This window comes from Dryobates pubescens, chromosome 25, assembly GCF_014839835.1.
Source record: "Dryobates pubescens isolate bDryPub1 chromosome 25, bDryPub1.pri, whole genome shotgun sequence".
In the NCBI taxonomy this organism is placed as follows: Eukaryota; Metazoa; Chordata; class Aves; order Piciformes; family Picidae; genus Dryobates; species Dryobates pubescens.
The window spans coordinates 6,813,656-6,839,203 of record NC_071636.1 but is presented as its reverse complement, the minus strand read 5'-3'; the positions used below and the strand labels follow the sequence as shown (position 1 = coordinate 6,839,203).

At 46.2% G+C, this 25,548-nt stretch overlaps 1 protein-coding gene across 4 annotated transcripts; it reads left to right on the top strand.

Annotated features, from left to right (window-relative positions):
* Positions 1-486: 486 nt before the first annotated feature.
* Positions 487-25,548, top strand: MAPKAPK5 (MAPK activated protein kinase 5). 4 transcript variants are annotated; one of them, XM_009909617.2, is made up of 14 exons: positions 487-948; positions 6,507-6,580; positions 7,853-7,928; positions 9,487-9,584; positions 11,108-11,216; positions 13,828-13,917; positions 14,542-14,637; positions 15,668-15,748; positions 19,213-19,400; positions 21,741-21,861; positions 22,789-22,919; positions 23,520-23,635; positions 24,422-24,526; positions 25,433-25,548. In XM_009909617.2, the coding sequence occupies exons 1-14, from the start codon at positions 913-915 to the stop codon at positions 25,525-25,527; spliced, it is 1,416 nt and encodes a 471-aa protein (XP_009907919.1). In that variant the 5' UTR covers positions 487-912; the 3' UTR covers positions 25,528-25,548. The 4 variants fall into 4 exon arrangements, with proteins under 4 accessions (XP_009907919.1, XP_009907918.1, XP_054028955.1 ...); XM_009909616.2 differs by having other exon boundaries at positions 23,520-23,641; XM_054172980.1 differs by lacking the exon at positions 14,542-14,637 and having other exon boundaries at positions 23,520-23,641.

Below are 25,548 nucleotides of genomic sequence, written 5' to 3'. Positions count from 1 at the left end.
AAGGGCAGGTGTGCTAGGAGAAGGAGACGATCCCTTTCCCGACTGGAGACTGAGAGGCCTCTCCCCACTCGTTCCCCTCGCCCAGGGCCGGCGAGCGGCGGCCACCTGCCGTCAGGGCAGCGAGAGCCCAGCGGCCGGCGGGCGGGGCCCGAAGTCTCGAGATGCTTCGCCCTGCTCCGCCCCCTCTCGCGGCTCTCCCGGCGGGAGGGGCGGGCCTGCTCCCCTCGGGGCGGGGCCGGAGCGCAGCAATTAGCTCCGCCCCCTGAGAGGCATTTCCCCCGCCTCTCCGTCTTACGTTATTAGAAGGCGCCGGACGGCTTGAAGGCCCTGAGGGGGGCCTTGATGGGGACGTCGCGCTTTTAGGGGTGGAAAGCAGCCGCCTGTAAACCGCGCCACCGCAGTAGCGGAAGCTCCTAAAATTCCCCGGTGGGAGCGGAGAGGAGGTGGGGGGCGTGGGCTGGCCTTCCGCACAGGACACGGCGAGGGTGGTAGCGCCGCGCCGGGACGCGCCGCCCGGCGGGTGTGCCCGGCTCAGGGTGCCGGCAATGTCTGGCTCTCGGGCGGCGCGGGCGGCGACGGCGCCTCGGCGGCGGCGTCTCCCGAGTTGAGCGGCGGCTCTGGGCCCGCCCGCGCCCTCCCCGCGGTCCTCCCCCGCCTCCGTGTGGGGTCCCGGCCCCCCCCCGGCCCGTCCGGCCGGGGATGAGGCGGTGCGGAGGTGGCACAAAGGCTCCTCCGGGGCTGCCCATTGCCTAGCGCGGCCCAGCGCCCCCGGTCGGCCCCGCCGCCGCTCCTGGGTCCCCTCACCACCTGCCTCTCTTTTCTGCCTCTCCGGCCCCCGGAGTCCCGCTGTCCCTCGTTGGGCACGGGCCGGCGGCTCTTGCGCCCTATAGCCACCCGTAGCCTCGCAGGAGGATGTCGGAGGATCACGAGATGGACAAGATGATCAAGGTAGGCAGGAGGCAGCGGCGCTCGGGGTCTCCCCGCCACCAGCCCCTGCTTGTCCCCTGCCCTACGAGGGGCAGTGCAGACATGGCCTTGGGCCCGGCGGGGACCCGTGCCCCTTTCTCCTAGGACTGCGGCTCTGCTCCTTGCTGGCCAAACACCGCGGACTTGATGCCGTCGGGCCCGTGACCCGCAGTGCTCCGGTGTGAAGCGCCAGACACTGCACAGGGACTTAGGAGCTGCAGGCGGATGGCTTCTACGGGATCTGGCCTTGGGGGAACAGTTTTGGGGCGATGAGACCGCGGGGAGCAAGACTGGGGCTACTCGGTGTGGCCAGGAGCTGGGGTCTGTGCCTCACGGCAGACCCGGGCTGTGAAGGCAATGCTCTTGCTTCGATCCATCTCAGAGTTCCTGTTCGGATGCTGTGAGGAAAACAAATCTGGCGTGTGGGATGTTTGTGTTTCGAGTGGTTGTAGAGGAGCTGAACAGATTCAGGATTTCTTTTTTTACATCGAGAATCAGTGTGTGAGCTTAGCACTTCCCAGTGAATCCTTCTGTGGCCTGGCTGAGTGGAGTTCCTGAGGAAGATGGGGAAACCCTTTTAGAATAAAGTGACAATAAAACAATGTTTTAAAGACTCTCTGCAGGCTCTTTCCCATGTCCAAAACATTGGCTCTCAGATTCTGGATGCCTTCACAAATGCTTGTTTTAATAAGATTAATGAATTCCTTAAGGATATAGGTTGAAAGACCTTGTATGTTGGCATTTGACACCTTTCGTTACTCCTGCTTTCTGCCACAGGGAGATCTGTCTTTACAAAGCTCATTGTGGGACAAAAATCAGTGGAAGAGAATTAACAGCAGGGTCTTGTGGTGTTGAAATCCAGATGGATTAAAAGTATGTGGGTCTTTCCTTCTGAACTTAAAAAAGCCCAAAGCAGAAGGAGGTCTAAGCACCATGGTCAGACAACCCAGACTGCAATTAAACTAGGAGATCAAGTATCACAATTGTATACTGTCTCTTCATGCTTCATTATCAATCTGGGCACAGTGCAGGGGGAAGCAGCTTTCATAAAGAAGGGCTTTCAAGTATTTTTGTGGTGTTGCATGTGAAGGTAAAGATCAAAAGCCCTTGGAGGTTAAAAACAAAACAAAGAAGCTGAGGTAGCTGTTTGAGTGTAGGGACAGTCCTGTAGCTGCCATCTGCTCCTGTGTTCAGAGGGGTTCTGAGATTCTGGGCAAGCCTTTTCGATTATAAGCATTGTCTGACTCTAAACCATGATTTAATGCTATTACATATTTCTATGCTTCTCTCAAATGCTTGGCTGTTGTTTAAGGTTTGATTGGTTGAAGGTTTAAGGTCTGGGATTCAAGATAATGATCTGAAAGGCTGCATGTTGGAGTAGTGGAGGTGGAGTTACGCTGGTGGTTGGCATTTCACTTGTTGAATAGGTGGACTTTGTCCAAACAGCAGTCTGTATACTTTTATTTGAGTGTGAGTTATTCTCTAAGTAGCTTATTTCAAACCTTTTTCCCACTGGTATTCAGTGGAAACTGAGAAGTAGAATCATAGAATTGAGTTTTGCCCCCCCCCGAGCAGTCTTGATGCATGCCTGACCCTGTCTGAAAGCAGCTTGTGGAGTTCAAGCTGCGAGAAATCTTAGGGCCCTGCCTTTGCAGGCTGCTAGTGCCCCAGACTGCTGACTCTGCATGGGAGTGATGCTCAAACTGTTGTTTTAGGTACCCTGAGCTTGCTGACAGGGAGATGAACTGCTGAAAAGAGCTCAGTGCTTCAAGTTTACGTGAAACTTTGTTGTCACTGAATACATTTCAGACTAGTTTCTTCCTGTTGCCCACTGGAAATTGAGGAGTGATTTCAAGTTTCAAGTTCCTTTAACAGCAGGAGCAAGAGGGCTTGCTGTAAGAAACTGCACCACTGCAGATTGTTTTTAGAGTCTCTCTCTGGTGCTCCTCTGCCTCCTCTGTTCCCAGCCACAGCAGATTAATTCCAGCTGACCTGTCAGCTGGTCTGTCAGTTCAGTCCTGTGCAGCAGTGCTACTGTAAGGCCTTTTATTCTCCAGCTGTGGAGCTAAGTACAGGATACTGTACCCTCTGCTGCCTGCATCCATGGTCCATTAATCTAAATGAAGAGTGAAGGCATTTAAGCTCAAAAGAAATTCTGATGTTTTCACAGGACAGTTTTCTATCTGCACACTGTTTGAATGTTATGAACCTGTTGATTTGTAGGTGCATGGTCTTGGAGCTCCTGTTTCTGAACTAGAAGGTGACAGAAGCAATTGTGTATGTTGGTGGACATCAAAGGTCTCAAACAGTGTATTTCATATCATCTGGAAATGGTGCATAGTTTTTCTCACTCGAGGTTATTAATTTTTACTTCTAAGTTGTAGAGCTGCTTTGGAATGGAGATTGAAATCCAAAGATAAATGCAGAAACCAGAATTGCTTTTATTTAAAGTGATGGTAAATAGGCAGAACACGAAAGAGGGAATTGGATTTGTAATAAAAATGGATTTAGTTGTAGTTGTGGAACTTGTCCTTCAGGAGCTGAGAGCTATCAGATCTTATTCTCTCTCAATTTGGTTCACAGATCACAGAACTGCCAATTCCTGATCAGCTCCACTGTTCCACTTCCTCACCTGAAATCTAGTAAATGTTCTCTGTGCCATGGCAGAAGTGTCAGAAGGCATCAGAAGCTGTTTAGTCAGGGCTGGGTTTGTGTTATAGAATAGAATAGAATAAACCAGGTTGGAAGAGACCCTCAAGATCATAGCGTCCAACCTATCATCCAACATGACCTAATCAACTAAACCATGCAACCAAGCACCCTATCAAGTCTGCTCCTCAACACCTCCAGTGATGGTGACTCCACTACCTCCCTGGGCAGCCCATTCCAATGGGCAATTACTCTCTCTGTGTAGAACTTCCTCCTAACCTCCAGCCTAAACCTCCCCTGGTGCAGCCTGAGACTGTGTCCTGTTGTTCTGGTGCTGGTTGCCTGGGAGAAGAGACTAACCTCTGCCTGTCTACAACCTCCCTTCAGGTAGTTGTAGAGAGCAATAAGGTCACCTCTGAGTCTCCTCTTCTCCAAGCTAAGCAACCCCAGCTCCCTCAGTCTCTCCTCACAGGGCTTGTGTTCCAAGCCCCTCACCAAGTTTATATAAAGTTTATATAAAGACAGTATCCCCTTGTAGACCAGCCTATGCAGTTGAAGGGGTTAGAGAGGACTGGAGCAGAAAGCCCCTCCTGTGATTTTTGGAACTGGAGCAGCAGACATCAATTCCTTATTTTTTTATAGAGCTTTGTTATCACTTAATGACACTGTTGCTCCAGAGTACTTTGGTGTTTGCTTCTTCAGGTCAATGGTTTGACATCATAACTTCAACACTTAAGAGTGGCCTTGAAAGCGTGAGCCAAGGAGGTGCTTCCCAGCTCAGAGAAACCCTTTCTGTACTCATTAATCTTCTAAAATTGTGTTTTCATTCCATCTTTAATGCATTTGATTATCTGAATATCAGAAAAATCCAATTAGCAATTTTCCAATACAGTTCTCACAAGTGAAATTTGTTAGCTGAATTGACAAGACATTAACCTTTGTGCTTCTACCTGAAAACACCAAACCATGTGTGATGCACCGTGCTGTTCTTCCCCCTTTCTTTTATAACCCTCCATAAAACCTCCACTTTAACTTTCCCTCTGCACCCTTTCACACTAGTCATTTGGGATTTGTGCAATATCCACTCCAGACTGCACCAAAAGGCAGGTTTTCCGTTCATACCTCTCTTTTACATTCTCTAATCCCTTCAGATTGTGCCTTAACTATCAGCTTTGTTTTCAATCCATGTAGCTTGAGGTCTGGCTCCAGCCTGGCAGTGGTGTTCACCACAGCCTGCAGAAGAGTCCTGATACAGGATCACAGAACTGTTTCTGTTGGAAAAGACCTCCAAGATCACTGAATCCAACCATCAACCTAGCACCACCATGGTTATTAAAACCATGTCTGCAGGGGCTATGTCCACACATTTCTTGAACACTTCCAGGGGTGGTGACCACCACCTCCCTGGGCAGCCAGTTCCAATCCCTGACCACTCTTGCAGCAGAGGAATTTTCCTAATCTCCAACCTGAACTTCCCCTGGCACAATTTCAGGCCATTTCCTCTCATTCTGTCACTTGATACTAGGGAAAAGAGACCATCCCCATCATGCTCCAACTTCCTTTCAGGGACCTGTAGAGAGAGAGCAATGAGGTCTCTTCTTGGCCTCCTTCTCCAAACTAAGCTGTTCCCTCAGCTGCTCTTCACAAGAGTTGTTCTCTAGACCCTTCACCAGCTTCATTGCCTTCCTCTGGACATACTCCATCAGGTTAGGGAGTGCCATTTTCAACACCTGAGCTGGGAGGACGAGTGATCTCAGTTTTCTCACCATTTGTAGCACGAGTGAATCCTGAAATGCCGCAGGTTTTGGCTGGGGTGGTTGCAGAAGGAACAAATCTGCTCAGAATAAAATTGCTGTGCAAGTAGTGGACTCCTCCATTTGCTTTCAGTGTCCTCAAGAAGGATTTTACCTGTTTGCTTAAGCTTCTCCAGCACTAGATTTTTATTATCTGCTCCTTGTCCTGCAGTTCATCAGAAAATGTGGCTTTTTAAGAGGTGCTCCTGAACCTAGGTAGCAATGTTCATGAAGGAGAAAGGCAGAATTGTGTGGTATGTGTTACCTGGAGAGCTGAGTTTGTACACCCACTGCTCTTGGGTCACCCTCTGTGTATCAGCACGTGACAGTGGCATGAATCAAAATGCTGCCCACTGAAGCTCCATTTCCATCCTGCCTTGTGACATGTTTAAGCATGAGAGCACCCAAGCTGTGTCATAACAAAACCAAACCCTCTTTAGATGAATTTAGACAAAAGGATTATAAACAGGAGCCTGGCTCATTATCAGACAAGCTAAAACTAGTCATGCAGGGTTTAATTTACAGGATCATGATTCCAAAGGTTTGGAAACCCTAAAGAAAGCAGCAGAACCATTTCTTGTTGTATTGTATGGCCAAAAAAATATATTATAATGCTGAAATTTGGCCTTTGTGTTTAATTGTGATTGGCCATTTATAGGTAGAAAGATGGATCTAGGAATTGGGGGGGGGGGGGGGGGGCAGGGAAGTACTCTTGATGCTTTCTGACTTAAAGGCACAAGATCCCTTTCACTGTTCTCAGTAATCCTGTTTCAAAATGCCAGAGTGAGCAGTGTCAGCTGCACAGAAATCACTTTGAACTGAGTTATATTACTGTGTTTATGTTTAATTTTCCTAGGTGAAGCAAAACCCCAAAGCAGGCTCTTTCACTGCTCAGGTATCTTGCAAATCAGGTCTGCTGAGTTGGTTGTCTTTTTTTTTTTCCCCCTTTTTGGTTGAGGTGTTTTTTGCCCCCCCCCCCCTTTTTTTTTCTTTTTTTAAATTTTTTTTCTTTTTTTTCTTTTTTTTTGAAGGGATGTGGTAATTTTGTATTTATGTATTTATTTTACTCTCTTTCCCCTCCATCGACTTCTTGACTAGGAAACCTCCATTTTAGAGGAGTACAACATTAACTGGACTCAGAAGCTGGGAGCTGGGATCAGTGGGCCTGTTAGGTAAGACAATCCAGCAGCAGATTTGTGTAATCTCAGCCTGTTCCATTAGCTGTGGAGAAGTGAGTATATATTTGAAGTGTGCTAACAGCAGAGGGAGGTCAGGGGGGGAAGACTCTCTAACCAAACAGCTGTCTCGGTGTGGGTCGTAGCTGATGTGCAAGCAAGGTATCGCCTTCCCTGTGTGTTTGAAGTAAAAGCTCTCCACGCCTCTCTGCTTGCTCCCTTCTCACTTCCATATTCCTGAAGCAAAGAGGGAAGAGGAGTTGCTCGTGAAATGGTGGCAGCAGAAAACCCTGCTCCAGCACCTTTGTCCTTTGGGTGCTAGTGTCAGCGTGGTGCAAAGGTCACCGCTCCCATCTATGGTGTCATCACTTGAGGCATCAGCGCTGCCTGCCCCCTTCGCTATTTTTACCGGCTATTTTTTTCAGGTCATCATCATGTGAGGCCAAAGCAGACAGTGCCACGAGCTCTGCATCTCAAACCAGACCTGCCCATCATGAATTTCTAAGCCCTGCAGGAGCTGGATGCTTTCTGCAAAGCAAAATACACGTTCCCTTTGCAGCAGGCGCTCTCCCTTTTGTGCACCGGCGCCGGAACGCCAATTTCTGCGCCTCTGTTTCTGGGTGCTCGACAGAACAATTGTCTTTTGCCACCATTTATCTTCCTGTCCAGGCAGTTGGTTTCTCCTCCTCCATTTTGTGTTGCTGTGTTGCCTCTGATCTTTATGAAAATATCCCTTTGTGCTTTATTCTTGTAGCTGCCTGGTAATATCTGGGCCCTTCCCTCTGATGCAGTTCAATTGTTAATGTTAAATGGGGGAAAGAGAGAGAGAGAAAACCGTGTGGCACAGTTGGTGGCCTTGCCAAAACAAGGATTCCCATTCAGAAACATGTTATTTATTGCAGACTCCACCCTCCATTGGCAGTGTTCAGGCTGTCACTCTGTGGTTTGGGGGTTTATTTTAATCAAAGAGGCTGCAGGTATAGAGTGCGTGCTGCTTGTCTGCCCTTACCCATCCAAAGCCCTTTCTCTGCATTGCTGAAAACCTAACTTTGTGTGAGGTGGTTCTCCATGATGTGTTGGATTGCTGTGGGAGACTGAAAACAGGCTTTCAAGCTGGGATGTGGTGATGGGTACTATGTATATTCCCAATTACAGGCATTCCTGTTAATTCCCAACGTGGAGAGCAAACTCCTCTAACTATAGATCAATTGCTTGAACTGTCTCTTTAACATTGTTGCTGACTGAATCATTTTATTGCTGTAATACCAGAGTCTGCGTGAAAAAATCCTCTCAAGAACGTTTTGCACTGAAAATTCTTCTTGATCGTCCAAAAGCTAGAAATGAGGTATGGTTCCTGTTTGTACTCTGCCTCCTGACACACCACAAAGTCTCACCCCTTTTGCTGAATTGTTACAAGGGCTTAAAACCCCCTGAAACCAACCCACATGTTCTGCAGATCTTGCTGTGCAGGATTCCTGGGGTTTGATCCTCTAGCCCTGCTGTGCTCCGCTTCTGTAGGATGGGTGAAACAGAGTCTTTGTGCCCTCTGCTTTATAGGTGTAAAGTGTCATGTGTAGAGCTGCATTTTAAAGCTGCTCTTCTCCCTACATGCCATGTGGTGTGACTTGAATGGTTGAGAATTAATTTTGTTTCTGTACATAAAGTCATAGAATGGTTTGGGTTGGAAGGGACCTTCAAGAGCATCTGCTTCCAACCCCATGGCCATGGGCAAGGTCACCTTCCACTAAACCAGGTTGCTTAAGGCCCCAGCCAACCTGGTTTTGAACACTGCAAGGGAGGGAGCAACCATAACCCATTCCAGTGTCTCCCCACCCTCACTGTAAAGAATGTCTTCCTAATCTCCATTCTAAATATCCCCTCTTCCAGCTCAAAGCCATTGCCCCTCATCATGTCACTACAAGCCCTTGTGAAAAGTCCCTCCCAAGCTTTCTTGTAGGCCCCCCCCCAGGTACATCTCACTTTTAGATGTCACTGCCCTAAGAACTGCCAAGAATACTTCAAGTTGTCCTCTAAATGGTACAGGTTTCTCAGTGCAAGGGGAAATAAATCAGCTCCCTGATGCCATTTGTTACTTACTGTGGCTGGCAGGAGCATGCCAAGGTACCAAACTCAGTCTGCTGAAAACATTGGGCAATCATTCAAGCTGTCACGAAAGTGAAAGAAGTGTTAATTGTCCTTAAGGTTTAGGCAACCTCCATTTCTTGCTGCTGAGCAGAATTCTCATTTAAAATCTCCAATAAAAAAGCCAAAGCTTGGCTTGATTTACCAGTCCAGGTGGCTTTAAACAGTGGAAAGTTCCTTAGGTGCCTCGTTCAGAAAGTCTGGGACAGGAGATGAGGTTTTGTGTGTTGAGTGCCAGTTCATCAGGCCATAAAGAAGCTGGATTATGGAATTTCAGGTTTTACTCAAGAATTTAATCACATATCTATTGCTACTTTAAAGGGAGTTCCAGCTTTAAATTTCTTCTAACCCCCAAAGAATTCAAAGATTGGACTTTTTCAGGCACCCCGCTGGGATTGATTCCATGGTCTGTAACAAACAGGTTGGCAGTGTACAACCTGGGCAGCCTGATCTAGTGTGAGGTGTCCCTGCCCATGGCAGGAAGGTTGGAACTATGTGATCCTTGAGGTCCCTTCCAACCCTGACAATTCTGTGATTCTTGTCTTGGCCTGAGCAATGTGATTGCCATTGGTCACTCACATCCACACCTGTAGGCATTTCTTATCTTCTCTGAATCATTCTGAGCTGGGTGTGACTGGTGCTGAGCACAGCTGGCATTGCACAGGCTTGTGTGTGCTGTAGTTTTGGGGGCAGAGGGAGGAGCAGAAATGGGTCAAGTGCCTGTCACTGTGTGTTGTAACATTTCTTCCCTTCTCTTCAAGGTACGTCTGCACATGATGTGTGCAACACATCCCAATATTGTTCAGATTATTGAAGTTTATGCTAACAGTGTGCAGTTCCCACATGAATCCAGCCCAAGGTAAGATTACATAGGGTGATTCATTCCCACAGCTTTCTTTCCATGTCTAGGCCAAGGTATAGTGGAGTTTGTGCTTTTTGGTTGTCTGGGGTTTTTTTGTGTGTGTGTTTTGGGGGTGTTTGGTTTGGTTTGGTTTTTTTATCACAGAGTGACCAAAATGAATATTTCTGGGAGGTTCCAGATATGTTATTTATACTTCAGACTAAACAACCTCTCTGTTTTCCCCTCTCAATGCCCAGACCTTTGCATATTTAAATCAATTTGTGTCCTTTACTCCTGGTCTTGAATTCAACTTAATTTCTTAGTTTTTTTCAGTTTGTGATAGCTGCCTTGTCTGAGGGAGTATATTAGCTTCTAGCTTCTGTCCTGCTTTGATAATGCTTTAGTAGCTTGAATTGAATTGTAACCTTTGAACCTCCTCCTGCTTTCAAAGCATCATTAAGGCAGGATTGGAGCTGTGACTTTTGCTGCTGCCTTGAATTATGAGATCCTTTCTCATGATGGGTGATGCCTGTGAGCCACTGGGGAAACCCAGAGTGCCAGTTTTCCCTGAAAACAACAGAAGGAAGAAAGAACTACATCTTAAAATACCAGGTTCTGCCCTGTAAACTCTCAGTACATTGTCCTGCTTAGGATGCCCACAGCAAAGCATGAAGCAGACTTCTTTTTCATACATGAATATTGCCTGGGATAAAACATTGTCTTCTAATTGGATGTTAGTTGAGGACAAATAAACCAGAGATGGAAAATAGAAGAGCTGAGACCCATGTTAATCTCTGCTGTATCTGATATTGCTGTGTGGTGACAAGAAGTAGAAGTTAATTTCTTGAGGATCTATCAGTCCTGATCTCCATGCTTCCTACTTGCCCTTCATAATTATGGCAATAAAACTGGAAACTAAAGTGAAATAGAGTATCCAGATTCAAAAGCATTGAAGAGAATTCCTCAGCCTTCTGCTTCTAAGTTGTCAAGACCATCTTCAGTGCCTAGGCAGACAGTTAGGCAGGTCTTAATGTCTGCAGGGATGAGTGCAGACCAGTACATGGCATGGTCTAAGCCAGCTCCAGCCTGGAAGCTCTTCAGCTTGTCTAATGCAAGACTCTACCTGCTGTATGATTCTTTGAGGGCAGAATTAGACATTGATGTGTCTAAATGGCTTCCAGGTCCAAGCTGGCTTGCTGGGTGGAGCTTGCATGTAACTGCATCCACGTAGACATGTCCATGGTGTTTGTTCCAGCTGGATGTGGTAGCCCAACATGAAGAGCAAAGTGTAGATTCCTGGCTGACACTCAGATCGTGCTGGGAGCCAGAAAATCCTGCAGCTTACACACTTTAAAGCGAAAAACAACCACCCAAACCCCAAAAGCATGGAACCAAAGTAGCTCTAACAACTGTAGGAGAAGCAAGTGTCTGTCTCTCTCTCGGCCTGCATCAGTAGATGTGAAGTGTGCATTATTAGCTTAGCAACTCTGTTACATTTTCTGATTATTTTTAATGTAACAAAATGAAATGCTTTTGAACAGGGCTCGGCTCCTAATTGTAATGGAGATGATGGAAGGGGGAGAGCTATTTCACAGAATCAGCCAGCACCGGCACTTTACTGAGAAGCAAGCAAGCCAAGTAACAAAGCAGGCAAGTTAACCCCCCTGTATAAGCAAATCCATGAATGATAATGGCTAAAGTATTTTAACAATCTTCTGGGCTGGGAGGGGTAGGAAAAAAGGAAGCTAAAACATCCCTCGGTTCTGATCCGATGCTCATTGCCTGCTTTGTTATAACCTGACAATGCCAAAGTTTTAATAGAAGCAAAGAATTTGAAGGTGTGGGCTAGTTCTTCTGTGTTGGGACCCTGGTGTCTCTGCTGTCCTCAGCAATGGTTTTCCTAACCTGGTCTACAGAACACCTCATCAGAACTCTCTTCTAGCTCACTCTTCCTGCTGTATCCCTCACTGTTGTTCCCTCCACCAGTCCACAGGCTCTCACCAGACCCCTTGTGGCTCCTGAGATCCAGGTTGAGAATCGCTCTTGGCCGTGGCATAGACTTCTTGTCTCTCTCACCTCTTGGGTGGGGGTGACCTCTTGTCTTGCAGCAGACAACAATGTGTCCTGGGCCAGTGATTTTCAAGCTGGGGTCTGTGTTTGGTTTTATGGAAGCCCTGCCTATCATAGAAGAAAACAAGAGGAATGTACCACTGTAGTGCATGCTTTCTGTGCTGTTTGTTCTGATGTTGGTTTTCCCTCTCCCTTTCTCCACACAACTCACTCTTGACTGTTGTGTTTTATACCCTCCATGGTATTTATTGGTAGAGATTTTGGTGTCCATCAGGCATTTGCTGCTTAGCAGTACAGCTGCTGTGACTAGCTTGTGTCCTGCTAGAGTAAGCAGGATGATAGAGCAGAAGGGGCTCCATGGGGTGCAATGTGAGGATCCCCAGCATCAGTTCTGGGATGAGCTTGTTCCTTTTCACATCACAGCTGTTGGCTGACTTGTGGTGCCCAGTCAGAAAACTTGGATTAATGGGAAGGTTGCAGGAAAGATGGTGTGGCTGCATGTTGTGATAGCCACAGCAGGGGACCATCAGATTGCTGTAAGGAACTTACAAGGCAGAAGAATCTTGCTGCCAGAATGGCTGTGCTCTTCTGCACGGGGATTGGCACCAAGCTGAGGGCTGGAGTTGGGCATTATTTGCTTCTTGCAGAGGTTATTTGCAATCCAAAGAACAGATATATGAGCTGTAGGCTGTACTGGAGATACAAATCAGTAAATGTCCTGCTTCCACACCAGTGATCACTGAACTGAATAAAGGAAAGAAAACATGAGACAAGATATTACAGCATTTGTCATAAACTGGCACGACTCTGAATTTATCCATTACACCATCACTTGCTTCCCCCAAAGCTAGGGAGATGTTTGGTACTGAGGCAAAAAAAGAAGGCCAAATCATTTCAGCTTGCTTTTCTGTCTTGTGCTTTGACTTGTTTCTAATGAAATGCTAATTGTACTGTTACCTTTTTGGTTTCACCCAACAGAGAAATTAGCTGTTAGTGCAGAATTATTCTTGGCAGTTTGTTTTCGTGTCCTTTGGGCCATTTGATTTTGACAGTGCAAGGCAGTCTCCAGGAGGAGCACATTGGGAACATCCTTTAAAACTACACAAAGAGACAAGCCACTGAATTGAATTCTGTGTGTACATTTGGGTTATTCATGTCCCAAGTAGCTCTTTGCTTTAATGTTTATACAGATGGAGTTTGAAAATGTTAAAGCCTCACTCTTTCGTTCAGTGGTGCTTCATCACTGTCTTGAACTACAGCTCTTAGTTCCTTGTACCCAGTAACAGTTAAAAACTTGTCACAAAGCTGCCTCATTGTCTCTGGGAATGCATTTATATTTGTTTATGAGCGGAGTTAACACTGAACTTCTCTCAGCACAATCATTTGCAGTCTTCTAAGGACTCAACACTTCACCAAGGGTTTGGGTGGGATCCTGCAGAAGCCAAAAGAAGTGCTTTTAAATAAGGGATGTGTGGCTTTGCCTTACTTTGTCTCAGTAACACTGTTTAAGTATTTATGCTTTGGTTTTCTTCAATGAGTTGCACTTCCCAGTGTACAGTCTGGGCTTTTGTGACTGGGTCACAGCTTTCTAAACCGCAGCAGTGTAAGAAGCTGTCTCTAGAAAAACCAAATGATGCATTTCTGTCTAATATCCCATGAAATGAGTAAATTGCAGGCAGTGCTCTCCAGAACTAAAGAATAAAACTGCCTCAGTGGTGACTCCTAAGTCAGTAAGAAATGCAATTAAATATTCCCTGAAATCCTGAAGCAAGAACTTGCTGTTGACTGTTAACAGAACGTAGTTGCTGGAGAGCATTGCAGTGACCTTGGAGACCAAGCATATGAAAGGACACTGTCATGATCTGTTTCACTGCTGGGGGACTGAAAATACCCTGAGTTGGTCAAAATGAGATGGCTGGGAAGCCCAATACAACACAGCCTTTATTTTCTCTTTCCTTTGAGCAAAACCCAAACTTGAGTAGCTTGGTGGGTTTCACCTCCCACTCGTTGCTTTACTGCACTGTGATGCGGTACGGCTGGGCTTGTCCTGCCTTAGAACGGTACCCAAGTGGAGTGAAAATGTTTGGGGTCTAAGCTATGCTGACAATGTCCTTTTTTTAAAGCTAAAATAACTGTGCAGGTTAAAGGAGGAGTTCTGTAATTGTGGTTGATTTATTGTGCCCTCTTTCAGATAGCTTTGGCTTTGCAGCATTGCCACTCACTAAACATTGCACATAGAGACCTCAAGCCTGAGAATCTCCTCTTCAAGGATAACTCTCTGGTAAGGTGAAGACTTGGTGTTCTTTCCTTGCTGCTGAATTCTCTGAAATTGCTCAGTGGTGGTTTTCAGAATTGTAGTTGTGAAATGCTATTTATGCCATGTTTTGGAGGCAAAATGCATCACCTCCTTTGGCTTTGTGCTTTTCTATACCGTGATCTGCTTGGAGTACAGGCTCTCTGTGTGGGTCTGGTTCTCCACCTCAGTACAGAATCCTGTTTTGCTGAGGAGAAAATCCACTATGCCACATTTGCTCTCTAGGTGTCATCAAGATGTTCTTACATGTATTATAGATGCTTAGATATATCCAAGAACTTGCCTGGTTTTCTTTTCTTCTTCTCCTCATAACCACCCTGCATAAGCAGTGACCTCCCTTCAATGTGCTTAGTGCTTTCCACATTTGAGAGGGGCACTGGTTTTGACCCAGAGGACCCTCCCAGGAATAGAAAAAAATTACTGTTTCAAAGATGAATATTTGAGCTTTAACCTGCTTTGTGGGATGGTCAGGGTCTAAATACAAGAGAGGATTATGTACGGCAAAGGTAAGATGAGTAGAAGGCAAGAAATGGGTATTAGGAAAGCTGACACAATGGGATTTTGTAACAAAGCCTCTTCTCCTTGTTTTAGGATGCACCTGTTAAATTGTGTGACTTTGGATTTGCCAAAGTAGACCAAGGTGACTTGATGACACCACAGTTCACTCCATATTACGTAGCACCTCAGGTAACAAACGATTACAGTTCTAGGCTGAAGGGGAATCATTATCTTTATTGCCTGTGCCTCCATAACCATGTCATTTTAAAAGCTTTTGCTGTCCTATTAATGGCTTCTGAGTGCAGGAATTTTGAGTAATTGTATAGTAGCCATCTTTCAAGGTAAACTGTTCACCCTGGCTTGGCCTCCTTGTCAGCATGCGTTAAGAACTAATCTATCATTTACGGACAGGCTGGGTTTTGTAGTGCTGCTTTCCCCACTCCTTTGTGCTTTGTGCTGGATTCCTGAAGAAAATGAAAAGGAAGCTGCAGATATTTAATTGCAGTTCTGGGCAAGGCAGCAGCCTTTAATGACTGGGAAGAGCAATTGCAGGGATCAGACCCTGCAGCCACAGTTGAGTGCCCTGAAAATGCATCCTCAGCTGGAGCCTGCTGGGGAAGGGCCATATGCACTGCAGACAGGGTTTATGAGGCAAGTGAATTACCAAAGCTGCAGAGTTTCCTGAGCAGATTTAAATAGATTTTAGATTTTTCAACTTTTTTTCCCAGAAACCCAGATTTGATCAACAAGGAACAAATTTGATGTGATTTGTCTAAGGGAGGGGCAAAAAGGGACATCTCTGGAGCATGCAAACATGCTTTGTGACCTAGTTCCAGGGATATTTTGAGGTTTTGAACAAAAGAAGTGTGAGCACTTGCTTTAATTCAGGCAAAACTGGAATTTTTATCCAAAGCAGCAAAGTATTTTAGCTGACATGTAGAAAGTTCTGATTTTTCTTAAGGATAACAGTTGGAGTTTGACAGAGCCTTTAGTAGCTGGGCTTGATGTGGCCCTGGGCAACCTTATCTAGTTGGAGGTGTCCCTCCTCACTGCAGGGGGCTTGGACAAGATGACCTTTGAGGGTCCCTTCCAACCCAGTGCAATCTGTGAATAAGGTCACTGAATGGAAAAGCATCAGGCTCATCTTTGGTGTAGGTACTGCTGTTTGTGGTGCCTGCATGAGATGTGTTTCACCTTACTTTTCTTCTCGTGGCAACAGGTATTGGAGGCACAAAGAAGGCATCAGAAAGAAAAATCTGGTATTATCCCCACCTCTCCAACACCTTACACTTACAACAAGGTAAGCTCTGAAACAGCCCACAAATCAATATCTGTAAAGCACAGTGTCTTCCCCACCCCATGGATGCACCTGCTGCAGGAGTAGTCTATAGACATCATTTATCACCTAAGGCAATAAACTTTATTGCCCTGAAATGACACACTTAGAGCTAGGAACAATAAAAGCTGTTCTAATCTCTGGCAGGGACATCTCTAACTAGCCAAATGTCTCCCACTGAGTAAAAGGCAGGATCTCTAGGAAGCAGCAGGGAATTGTCATGTTGCTTGCTATTGTGTGTACACCTGTGTTTGCAGCTGTAAAAAGAAATGGCTTTGGGGCTGTATTGCTCAAAAGTGTGATTCCTTTGGCTTTTCTGAGAGGAGTGGGCAGGGACAGTGGTATTTCTCCCCTTAAGTGTGTAAGATTCAGAGCAGGTTTCATTCAGCTGAACTGGCAAATTAGAAGGCAATGATCTGTGCAGGTCTGTCTTTAGAAGTGCCACACTAAAAGATGCTGCTGGCTCTGTGCTCTGGTAGAGCAAATAATGACATGCACACTTTGCCCAAGCTTAATTAACAATCCTTTAATTAAAGAAAAAAATCCACAAACACCATTGAAGGAGCACTAGATAGGAACAAGATTTTGGAGAGAGTAGAATGATTCTGCTGGAGTGTGACCACATGGGAAGTTCTCACACCTCCCCAAGAGGCTGGTTCAAAGGAAGCATCTTCTTTGCTGTCAGCCAGAGTTTCTGGGTCAGACAGCTGTGGTTGGGGATCTTCTGCCAAATGACCAGTAGTGTATTGTGTTGGCTGTAGCAGTAGCCATGGGCAATAGCAACTACTGCTAGAGTCTTGGCAGAGTAATGACAGCAAGTGTCCTGGAAGGTTGCTCTCCTTTCTGGTCATTACAAAACATTTTCCTCCATATTAGCTCTGTCTCCTGCTGGCTAAACAGTGATTGAACCACAGAGTTTGCTTTCAGAGGGTCAGTTTTGATTAAAGTTAACTGGTTTCTGGTTGCAGTTTAAGTATCTACACTGATTCCAGCTTCTAGGGTGGTTTAACCCACCAAATGCTAGAAGGAATTGATACACGGTGTTAATGTTTTTGTAGCCTTCTACAGAGAGCTAAAGCTGACATGGGTTGAGATGATTTTCACTGAAGTGGGCTGCACAGGTTTCCTAATCACAGATCTTCCTTCTTGAGGGTTATGATTCTCTCTTCTCCATCCTGGAGACAGGGACTGATGATGAAGCCAGACACTTCTTATAAAGAGTTCTCGCACACATGTCAATAGCCATTGCAATATAGTTTCTTCTGCCCTGTCTTGTGTGAACCCCAGCCACAAGGAAAGTTGTTTTCTATAAATTGTGGAAGTCTCACAAGGCAGAATTCCACTTTTGTGGATTGCAGTAAATTTACTCTCCAATAGTAGCCCACTTCAGGGGAGTAGATGCAGTTCCCAGAGATGCCTAGAAGTGGTTGCTCACTGTTCGTGTTAACAGTTTGGTAGCTGGCTTGATCTTTTAATGAACCAAAGTGTCCTGGTCATGGCACATGAAGCAAAATCTGGGTCATATTCTTGTAGAGAATGAAAGAACCTTGAAATTAGAATCCAACTGGAGGTAACTCTGATACTGAGAAGGTCCAGCTGCCTTACCTTCAGGGATTTATGATGTGATTGTGTTTTCATGTTTCATTTAAAGAGCTGGTGGGTCACTCTGAACTGCTTTCAGCCATAGTGGCACTAACTGGAGAGGCTGCTGAAAGCAGTGGCTTCATCCTCACCTTGCCAAGTGTGACTCACTGCAAAAACAGCATTTGGCTTGTGCCTTGTTCCCCAAAATAGCCTGTGACAGACTCCAGGTACACTGTCCTTCCACAGAGATTCAGAGCCAGAGTGGGAATGCCTCTGATCCACATTCATGATCAGCAGCTCTACCCCACAGGTTTAAACTAGGGGTAGCCCACATCTTTGCTTCCTAAGTATTTTTAAGTTGTGTGTGTGTTGGATCAAGGCTGAGCATATCATGGCTGGAGGGGGTTGACTGTTGAGGAATAGAATGTGGGAACCATATCTGTGAAGAACTGAGACACCCATTTCCTGCTTCTATGCCTAAAGTCCTATTTCATTAGCAATTACATCCAGTTAATGGGAAAATAGTGAATATTTAGACACCTAAATAGACACTTAGACTTCTAGAGCTATCTGAGGCTGGCTTAAACAACTTGCTGGAAAGCAAACATGGGTAACTCCTTGGAGTTTCTTTTGTTACCAGCATCCACATGTTTTGTAAAAGCCAAAAGCTGGGGGTTTAATATACTGATGTATGAGTTGATCTAAATGTATTCCCTCCAGAAGGACCTTTGAGGGCCCCTTCTTGGGTTGGTGTTGATCCAGTCAAAAAGCAGTTCTTGGAGTGAGGGATTCTGTTTGCTGAGTTTCTGTGCAGCTTCAGGTATGCTGGTGCTGTCCTAGAGTAGGTGGTGGAATATGGGGCAGGCGCAGTGGTGTTGATGTTGCTTCAGCTGGCAGCTCTGCAGGCTTCTCTCTGTGTAAAATGATCACAGAACCTCCCTTGGTCCCCAAATGTGCCCTTGCATGTCTTTCTGTGGTCACCTGAACCTGGCTGGGGTTCAGGCTTCTGCTGACACTTGGCAGCGTGTTCCTGGGATAAACCTTTGGAGTCTCCTGAAGGACTGCTGGGCTGGGAACCAGGCTAGTAAAAATAAATCATTAGCTGTGCTGGCACAAAAGGAATGTTTGGAGTGGATGGCCAGGGTCAGAACACATCCTACTAGCCCTAGCCTGCATCATGCCATAACCAAGTGATCACAGAGACACATTCTTAAGGACACAGTCCAACAGAAGCTTGGATTGAGGTCTAGGCTGTTATGGTCCTCTTGCCTTCTTCCTGAGTAGGATGACCTTGTTCTGTGTCGCATCAGCAGTAGCACTAGTGAAAGGGCTGGGGAGGGAGGGCAGCAAGGAGCACAGCCATGAAATGCTGCTCCTGGCTTTCTAAAGCTTCTTCATCCCTGTGGCTTTCAGGACATGCAGTTTTCATGACAGACATCTCTGATTAAGTATCTCTGCGAGCTTATTTGTTTCTTTTTGCAGTCTCACACTCTGGTTTATGTTCTGATACTGAGAGATTAGGGTGCAAGTATCCTGAGTGATGTAATCAATATGCAGCTTGCTCACACCTCTGATTCTCTGTCCCAGACAACTTACCAGTGCATAGCACCGTTACAGGAGCATTTCTCTAAACAAGCTACTTCTGGGTTCAGCTTGACAGCATGCAGTTCACTTGTGCTTCCCTATTCCCCATATTTATCCAGGAAGGTCCTCAGCTGGACCTTCAGGAGGAGGCTGAGCTGCGTTTCTGTACTCTTCGGGAGCCAGCTAGAACTCTTTCTAACGTAGCTACGCCGCTGCTTGCTGCAAACCGCGCCCCAAAGTGACCATTTCCTTGCTTTCAGAGCTGTGACTTGTGGTCCCTGGGTGTCATTATTTACGTGATGCTGTGTGGATACCCTCCGTTTTACTCCAAACACCACAGTCGGACAATCCCCAAGGACATGCGGAAAAAGATCATGACAGGAAGTTTTGAATTCCCAGAGGAAGAGTGGAGCCAGATCTCAGAAATGGCGAAAGACATTGTGCGAAAGTGAGTCAGTGGAGGAAAAGGTTGTATTGCTCCTTGCTTGTCTTCAGAAATTGGAGAAAAAAAAAAAGTAATGAATCCCTTGGCAAGTGCATTATCCCCAGGGGCTGATTGCTGATTTCTCCAGAGGTGGGGGGAAAGTGTCTGCAGCACACGCAGCTGAAACGTTTTCTGTCACGTTCAGCACAAATGAAACCTGGTAAATACTTTTCTTTCCCCCTCTCTGTTCCCCCCCTCACCCTCCCCTTTTTTTTTTGTTGGTTTTTTTTTCCTCCCCAACTGTTGGGTTCACTTTTTGATGTCTCCTGTCTCTGAGGTTGCAAGAGTGCATTGTGCATTTAGTCTGTAAGGTGGGGGGGTGAACAGGAAGACTGCCTTGCTTCGGAACAGTACAGCCAACTGCCTGCCACAGCTGCAAGTGCTCCCTAGGCACTTATCTCCTCTGAGGATGTTTAAACTCCTGCTAAAATCAGGGGGGCATTTAGGTGGTGTAATAGGATCTGGTAGATCTGTCCCTTAAAACCCTGTGCACATAATGCACAGCCTAAAAGGAGTCAAGGGGGGGGGCATGGGAAGGGAGGTTAAACTCCGTCACAAAGTGTCAGACTATGAGCTAAGGTTTTGCATTGATATTTTATTCTAAATGCTAATGGAAGCAGTTTTTCATGCAGTGCACATCTCTCAGCTGCAGATGTTTCAAAGCCTGTGATCCTGTGGTCCTGTTTGAAAGCAGCAATGTGGCACTGACGGTGTGGCACTGATTAGGTCTTGACCTTGCTTAATGTTTTTTAACCTGTGAGAAGGGCTTACTGCCAGAGAAGCTGGAAGGATAAAAGCAACATGAAGAGTAAAAGTTGGTTAAAGAATTTTAAACTGTCACTGTCTTCCCAGTGCTGTAAAATCTCCAAGGACTCAATGTTTGGAAAGGATGCTGGGACCTGCTTATAGCAGTGCAGGAGAGCCCACAACCTTTTGTCAGAGAAACTACAGACCAAGGGCAACTCTTTATTCTCCCTCAGAAGCTCCACAGTCAATAGGTTTCATTGTCTTTTAAAATGTCCCCAAAACTCAGCTCACAGAAAGTTGTTTCTTGGGTTCAGTTCACCTCACTAAGGTTATCAGGACTCCCTTTCCTGCTTATCTTTTCCAGACAGTCTGAATCTGTGTTTATGGTGCAGAAATACATTTAGACTTTATGTTAGCCTGGCTGCCTTTACATTTTATTTATGTAGATTGCTCTTCACGTGGAGTCTTGCTTTTGGAGGTCATATTTTGCATTCAAGCAGCTGCTTCCTCTCAAGCATGTCAAGCTGATTTCTGACCTCAAGCTTTATGAGCTGGAGTGCTTGATAATGGGTTAGGGCTTTGAATGCCTACAGAAAGGAATGCATTGGTCTTGGGTCTGGTATAAAAACTGAAAGTACAACCTGTTTGGCAGCACAGCCTTGCAAGTGAAATTTATGAGCTAACCTGTGGTGCTGCTGATGTTTTGTAAAGGTTATTTCCACTTTCTTGGTACGTTAAACAATTCTGCTTTGCAGCCAGGGCGCTGATTTAGAGCCTTGTCTAAGTAAGTGTCACAGACTCATCAAGTCATTCTGCTTCAGATTTAGGCTCTGGGGATACCTTGTCAGCACTGTCTGTGAAATGGGTTTTCTATTAAAGAGTTGTGATTACTGTGAGAACCTGGGTTTCTCTGCAAAAATCCTCTTTTTCCAGGCTTTCACTCTACTAAAATTTAATTCCATGGAGTTTTCAGACATCTCAGAACCAAGCTCTGTCGCATTTTTGAGATGCTGTTGCCTGACAGGGTGTCCATTACTTGAGGCTTTTGCAAGGGAAGAAAAGCTAAGGAATTACATCGTGAAAACAGTTAATTGAGCAAAGAGTTTTTCAGTTCTGAAGCTTTGCCTTTCCTCACCATGGCCAGATCCTTGGTGCAAGTATAGGCTGTCATACAGGGGAGCTCTAGGTGTGTATTTCCAGAGTGTGACAGTTTGGATCATTTCCACTTCATCTGGAAGACAATTTCCCATCTGGGAGGATGTGAGTATGGAGTTCAGCAGCACAGGGGTATTACCTTTCTTTCACTCTGAGTTGCTGAATATAACTGAATGAGCTGTGATAGCAATGAAATATCATCACAGCAAGGGTGAGGGAAGCTGGTAGAAAGTCAAACTGCTTTTGGGTCAGCTTAGTGCTTTAGTTGTTAGGAGAAACCTCTTTTTTTTTTTTTTTGGCCCCTCTAATGCTCAGAAATTGCTAAGTGCTCTGATCCCAGACAGAGCAGCACGTTGTGAATCAACAAAGACCTCTTTATGGACTGATTAATTCCTCTCCCAGGCTGCTGAAGGTCAAACCTGAGGAGCGGCTGACCATTGAAGGTGTGCTGGACCATCCCTGGCTCAACTCCACCGAGGCTCTTGATAACATCCTGCCCTCTGCCCAGCTGATGATGGACAAGGTTTAAACAACATTTTATTTTATCAAGAATATTGTATAGGAGAGCTGGATAGCTCTTGGCTGATTTGAGTATTTTCTTTGAGATGGTGTTATGCAGATAAAGAGCTCCCCTTCTGCCTTAACGAGAGCCTGAGACCGTTGTGGGGAAAATGGAAACAGTTTGGAATGGAATGCAATGAGGAAATGGCCTCAGGCTGCACCAGGGGAGGTTCAGGTTGGATATTAGAAAAAACTTCTTCTCTGAAAGGGTTCTCAAAGACTGGAACAGGCTCCCCAGGGAGGTGGTTAAATCCCCATCCCTGGAGGGGTTTAAAATAGGCAGAGATGTGATGCTGAGGGACGTGGTTCAGCTGCCAGCTTTCGTGGAGTTAGAGAATGGTTGGATTCGCTGATTGTAAAGGTCTTTCCCAACCAAAACAACGCTGTGATTCTATGAAACTTGGGCTAGGGGAAGATGATCAAGACTGGTAGTAAAGAGCAGCCATGTGCTAACAAGCAGAGAGCACAGTATGGCAGTAAACAGGCCTGAGGACTCTGTAGGTCTTTTCCCTTGTATTTTATACCTGGCTGTTGCTATGACTTCATTAATTAGCAGCAAATGAGTAGCCCTTCTGGCTTCCTTTAAAGTCTGCTCAAAGAGGAGTTCAGTCAGCACTCTTCAGCATGTAAATATCAGAAGCAGAGATGATCCTTTGTCCTATTCAGCCCCTGTGAGCTCAGGATGTATTGTCCCACAGGCAGTGACTGTCATTCTAACCATGTCTTGTAGAGTGCAAACCTGATTCCTGTTGTCTTTGGAGCTCATGGGGGTTTGGTGCATATGGAGGGGGTGTTGGTGTTTATTGGGGGGGTTAATGTTGTCCATATGTTGTTCTTTAATTCACAAAGAAGCTAATTAAGACATCAAGTGCAACTCTTTCCATTGCAGGCAATGGTTGCGGGGATACAGCAGGCTCATGCAGAGCAGCTGGCCAACATGAGAATCCAGGACCTCAAAGTCAGCCTCAAACCCCTCCACTCTGTCAACAACCCAATCCTGCGCAAAAGGAAACTGCTGGGGTAACTCTCCAAGGCTGTTTGTGACAGAACAGAGCATAGGCAGCTGGAGAAGGGCTGGAAAGGTGTTTCAGGTTCACTCAGCTGTGACCACGCTCCAGAAATCTTGATTTGGTTGGCACACTCCTCCTGCTGAAGTGGGTAGTTGGAGTCAAGCGATGCTTGCACAGTGTGGTGTGTCCCCCAGGATAGGAGGAGGGCAGGAAGGAGGGCAGATAGTGTCATTGTATTATGCAGGCAGCAGAACAGATCCCTTAGGAAATGATGGGTCCTATATTGAATAAGGTAAGGCAAGGTGAGAGAAAGAACTCCAGGATTTTTTTCTGATCCTGACATTTATTTGCTGAGGAAGTCAGGTAACCTCTCTCTTTCTTCCAGTTACCTATGTGAAAAACAGGGATATACCTTATTACTTGAACTAATTTTAAAGAGTATTTGTTTGTCTTCACATTTAAAGTGGTCTCATAATACAGGACATCAGTGCTAAACCCAGCTCCCAGTCCCAGCTCTCCAAAGAGTGAAAGACAGTGGTGTGGTTATGCAATGAGTAACGGACTTGAGTTGCATCCAAATGGTAATTGTTTCCTCCTTGTTCTTTTGCAGCACTAAGCCAAAGGATGGTGTTTATATTCATGACCCTGAGAATGGAAGTAATGATTCCAACGTGGCTCTGGAAAAGCTCAGAGATGTGATTGCTCAGTGCATTCTACCACAGGCTGGTAAAGGTTGCCACTTTTCAGAAAGTTCCATTCCTAAACATGCCAGACACTGACTTTTTAGTGTCCTTCAAGATCAGGCTGTGTCAGTGGTGAGGAAGGATAAAACTCACATGGAATCCCAGCATAGTGGGGGTTGGAAGGGACCTCTGGAGATCACCCAGGCAACCCCCCTGCTAAAGCTTCAGCACCCTCAGCAGGTTGCCCAGGACCACAGTGTCCAGATGGGTTTGGAATCTCTCCAGGGAAGGAGACTCCACAACCTCTCTGGGCAGCCTGCTCCAGGGTTCCAGCACTCTCACAGCAAAGAATTTACTTCTGTTCTGATGGAACCTCCTGGGTTCCAGTTTGTGCTCTTTGCCCCAAATCCTGTCACTGGGCACCACTCATAAAAGTCTGTCCCCATCCTCTTGTCCCCAGGTCCTTTAGCTCTTGATAAGCATTGATCAGATCCCCTCTCAGGCTGCTCTTCTCCAGACTCAACAGCCCTAGGGCTCTCTGCCTTTCCTCCTCACAGAGGTGCTTCAGGCCCCTCAGCATCTTTGCAGCCTCCACTGGACTCTCCCCAGTAGTTCTGTGTCTCTCTGGAACTGGGGAGCCCAGAACTAGACCCAGTTGGTGTCAACAGGGACAGGCAGAGCTGTTCAAGGAACTCTGAAGCAGGATTTTCTGCTTTCACTCCCATTTCCCAGACTGTGTGAGGCCAGGAGGAATAACTGCACATGGTATTTACTGGATGTTGCTGCAAGGCAGAATGACAAACCTCCTGTTTATCTTTGTTCTAAACAGGAGAGAATGAAGATGAGAAGCTGAATGAAGTGATGCAGGAGGCCTGGAAGTATAACCGAGAGTGTAAGCTGCTGCGAGACACTCTCCAGAGCTTCAGCTGGAATGGTGAGCAAGTCCTTTTCTTCCGTGGAGAATGGTGCTGATGCTGGGTGAAAGAGGGGCACCAGTGACCTTCTTGTGTGAAAATAACCCCAAATACCTTGAATTTGTGCCAAACTGATTTAGGGTTTGATACAGTTTCAGCACTTCTGCCAGCATGGGTGCTCTAGAAATAAGGTTGAAAGTTCTGCGTGAAAATTTCTATTTGTGGCTCAGGGTAGAGCTTTCAAAGGCACCAAGACGTGGGAACATCACAGCACAAATGGATCTTCACTCTTCAGCTAGTTTGAGCTGGTTTCTTTCCAGGTGCTGCTCTCATCCATGTTAGCACTTCTCTCCTGCTTGATTTGTAGAGCAAAGGAATAGAATTAAACTGGGCCAGCTCCCTTGGAAGTGTTTAGATGGCTCCTTGACCAAACAGGGTGGCAGAGCTGTCAGCTCCCAGGAGCAGATGATTGGAAGGGGGTCACAACCAGGATCATGAGGCCTTGGTCACTTCTCTTCTCTCATTCTGTTGCATTTGTTTTGCTCAGTATTTTTTTGGTGCCAGGGGAGGTTTAGATTGGAGATCAGGAAAAACTTGTTCCCTGCAATGCCTGGTCAGGCATTGGAACAGGCTGCCCAGGGAAGTGGTGGAGTCACCCATCCCTGGAGGTGTTCAAGAAATGTGTGGCCATGGCGCTGTGGGACATGGTTTGACGGCCGTGGTGGTGTGGGGGTTGATGGTTGGACTGGATGATCTTAGAGGGCTTTCCCAACCGAAATGATTCTATAACTCCTTTTGATTCCCTTGCAGCTGTCCTGGATTTGAATGCAGCGTGGTTCTGTGTCCAGTTGGTGTGAGACTCCCAAGCATGATTGCTCTCCTCCTTGTGCCCAGCAGCAGCTCACTCCCTGTTCTTTTCCTTTCAGGCAGAGGATTCACAGACAAAGTGGATCGGCTAAAACTGGCAGAGATAGTAAAACAAGTTATCGAAGAGCAGACAAACTCCCACGACTCTCAATAGCTGGAGCTTCTTAATCTTATT

Coding starts and splice junctions, on each gene's coding strand:
- MAPKAPK5 (XM_009909616.2), top strand. CDS start 913: ATGTCGGAGGATCACGAGATGGACAAGATGATCAAG. Junction 6,581..7,852: donor GGGATCAGTGGGCCTGTTAG/GTAAGACAATCC, acceptor CTGTAATACCAG/AGTCTGCGTGAAAAAATCCT. Junction 13,918..14,541: donor TCTTCAAGGATAACTCTCTG/GTAAGGTGAAGA, acceptor TCCTTGTTTTAG/GATGCACCTGTTAAATTGTG.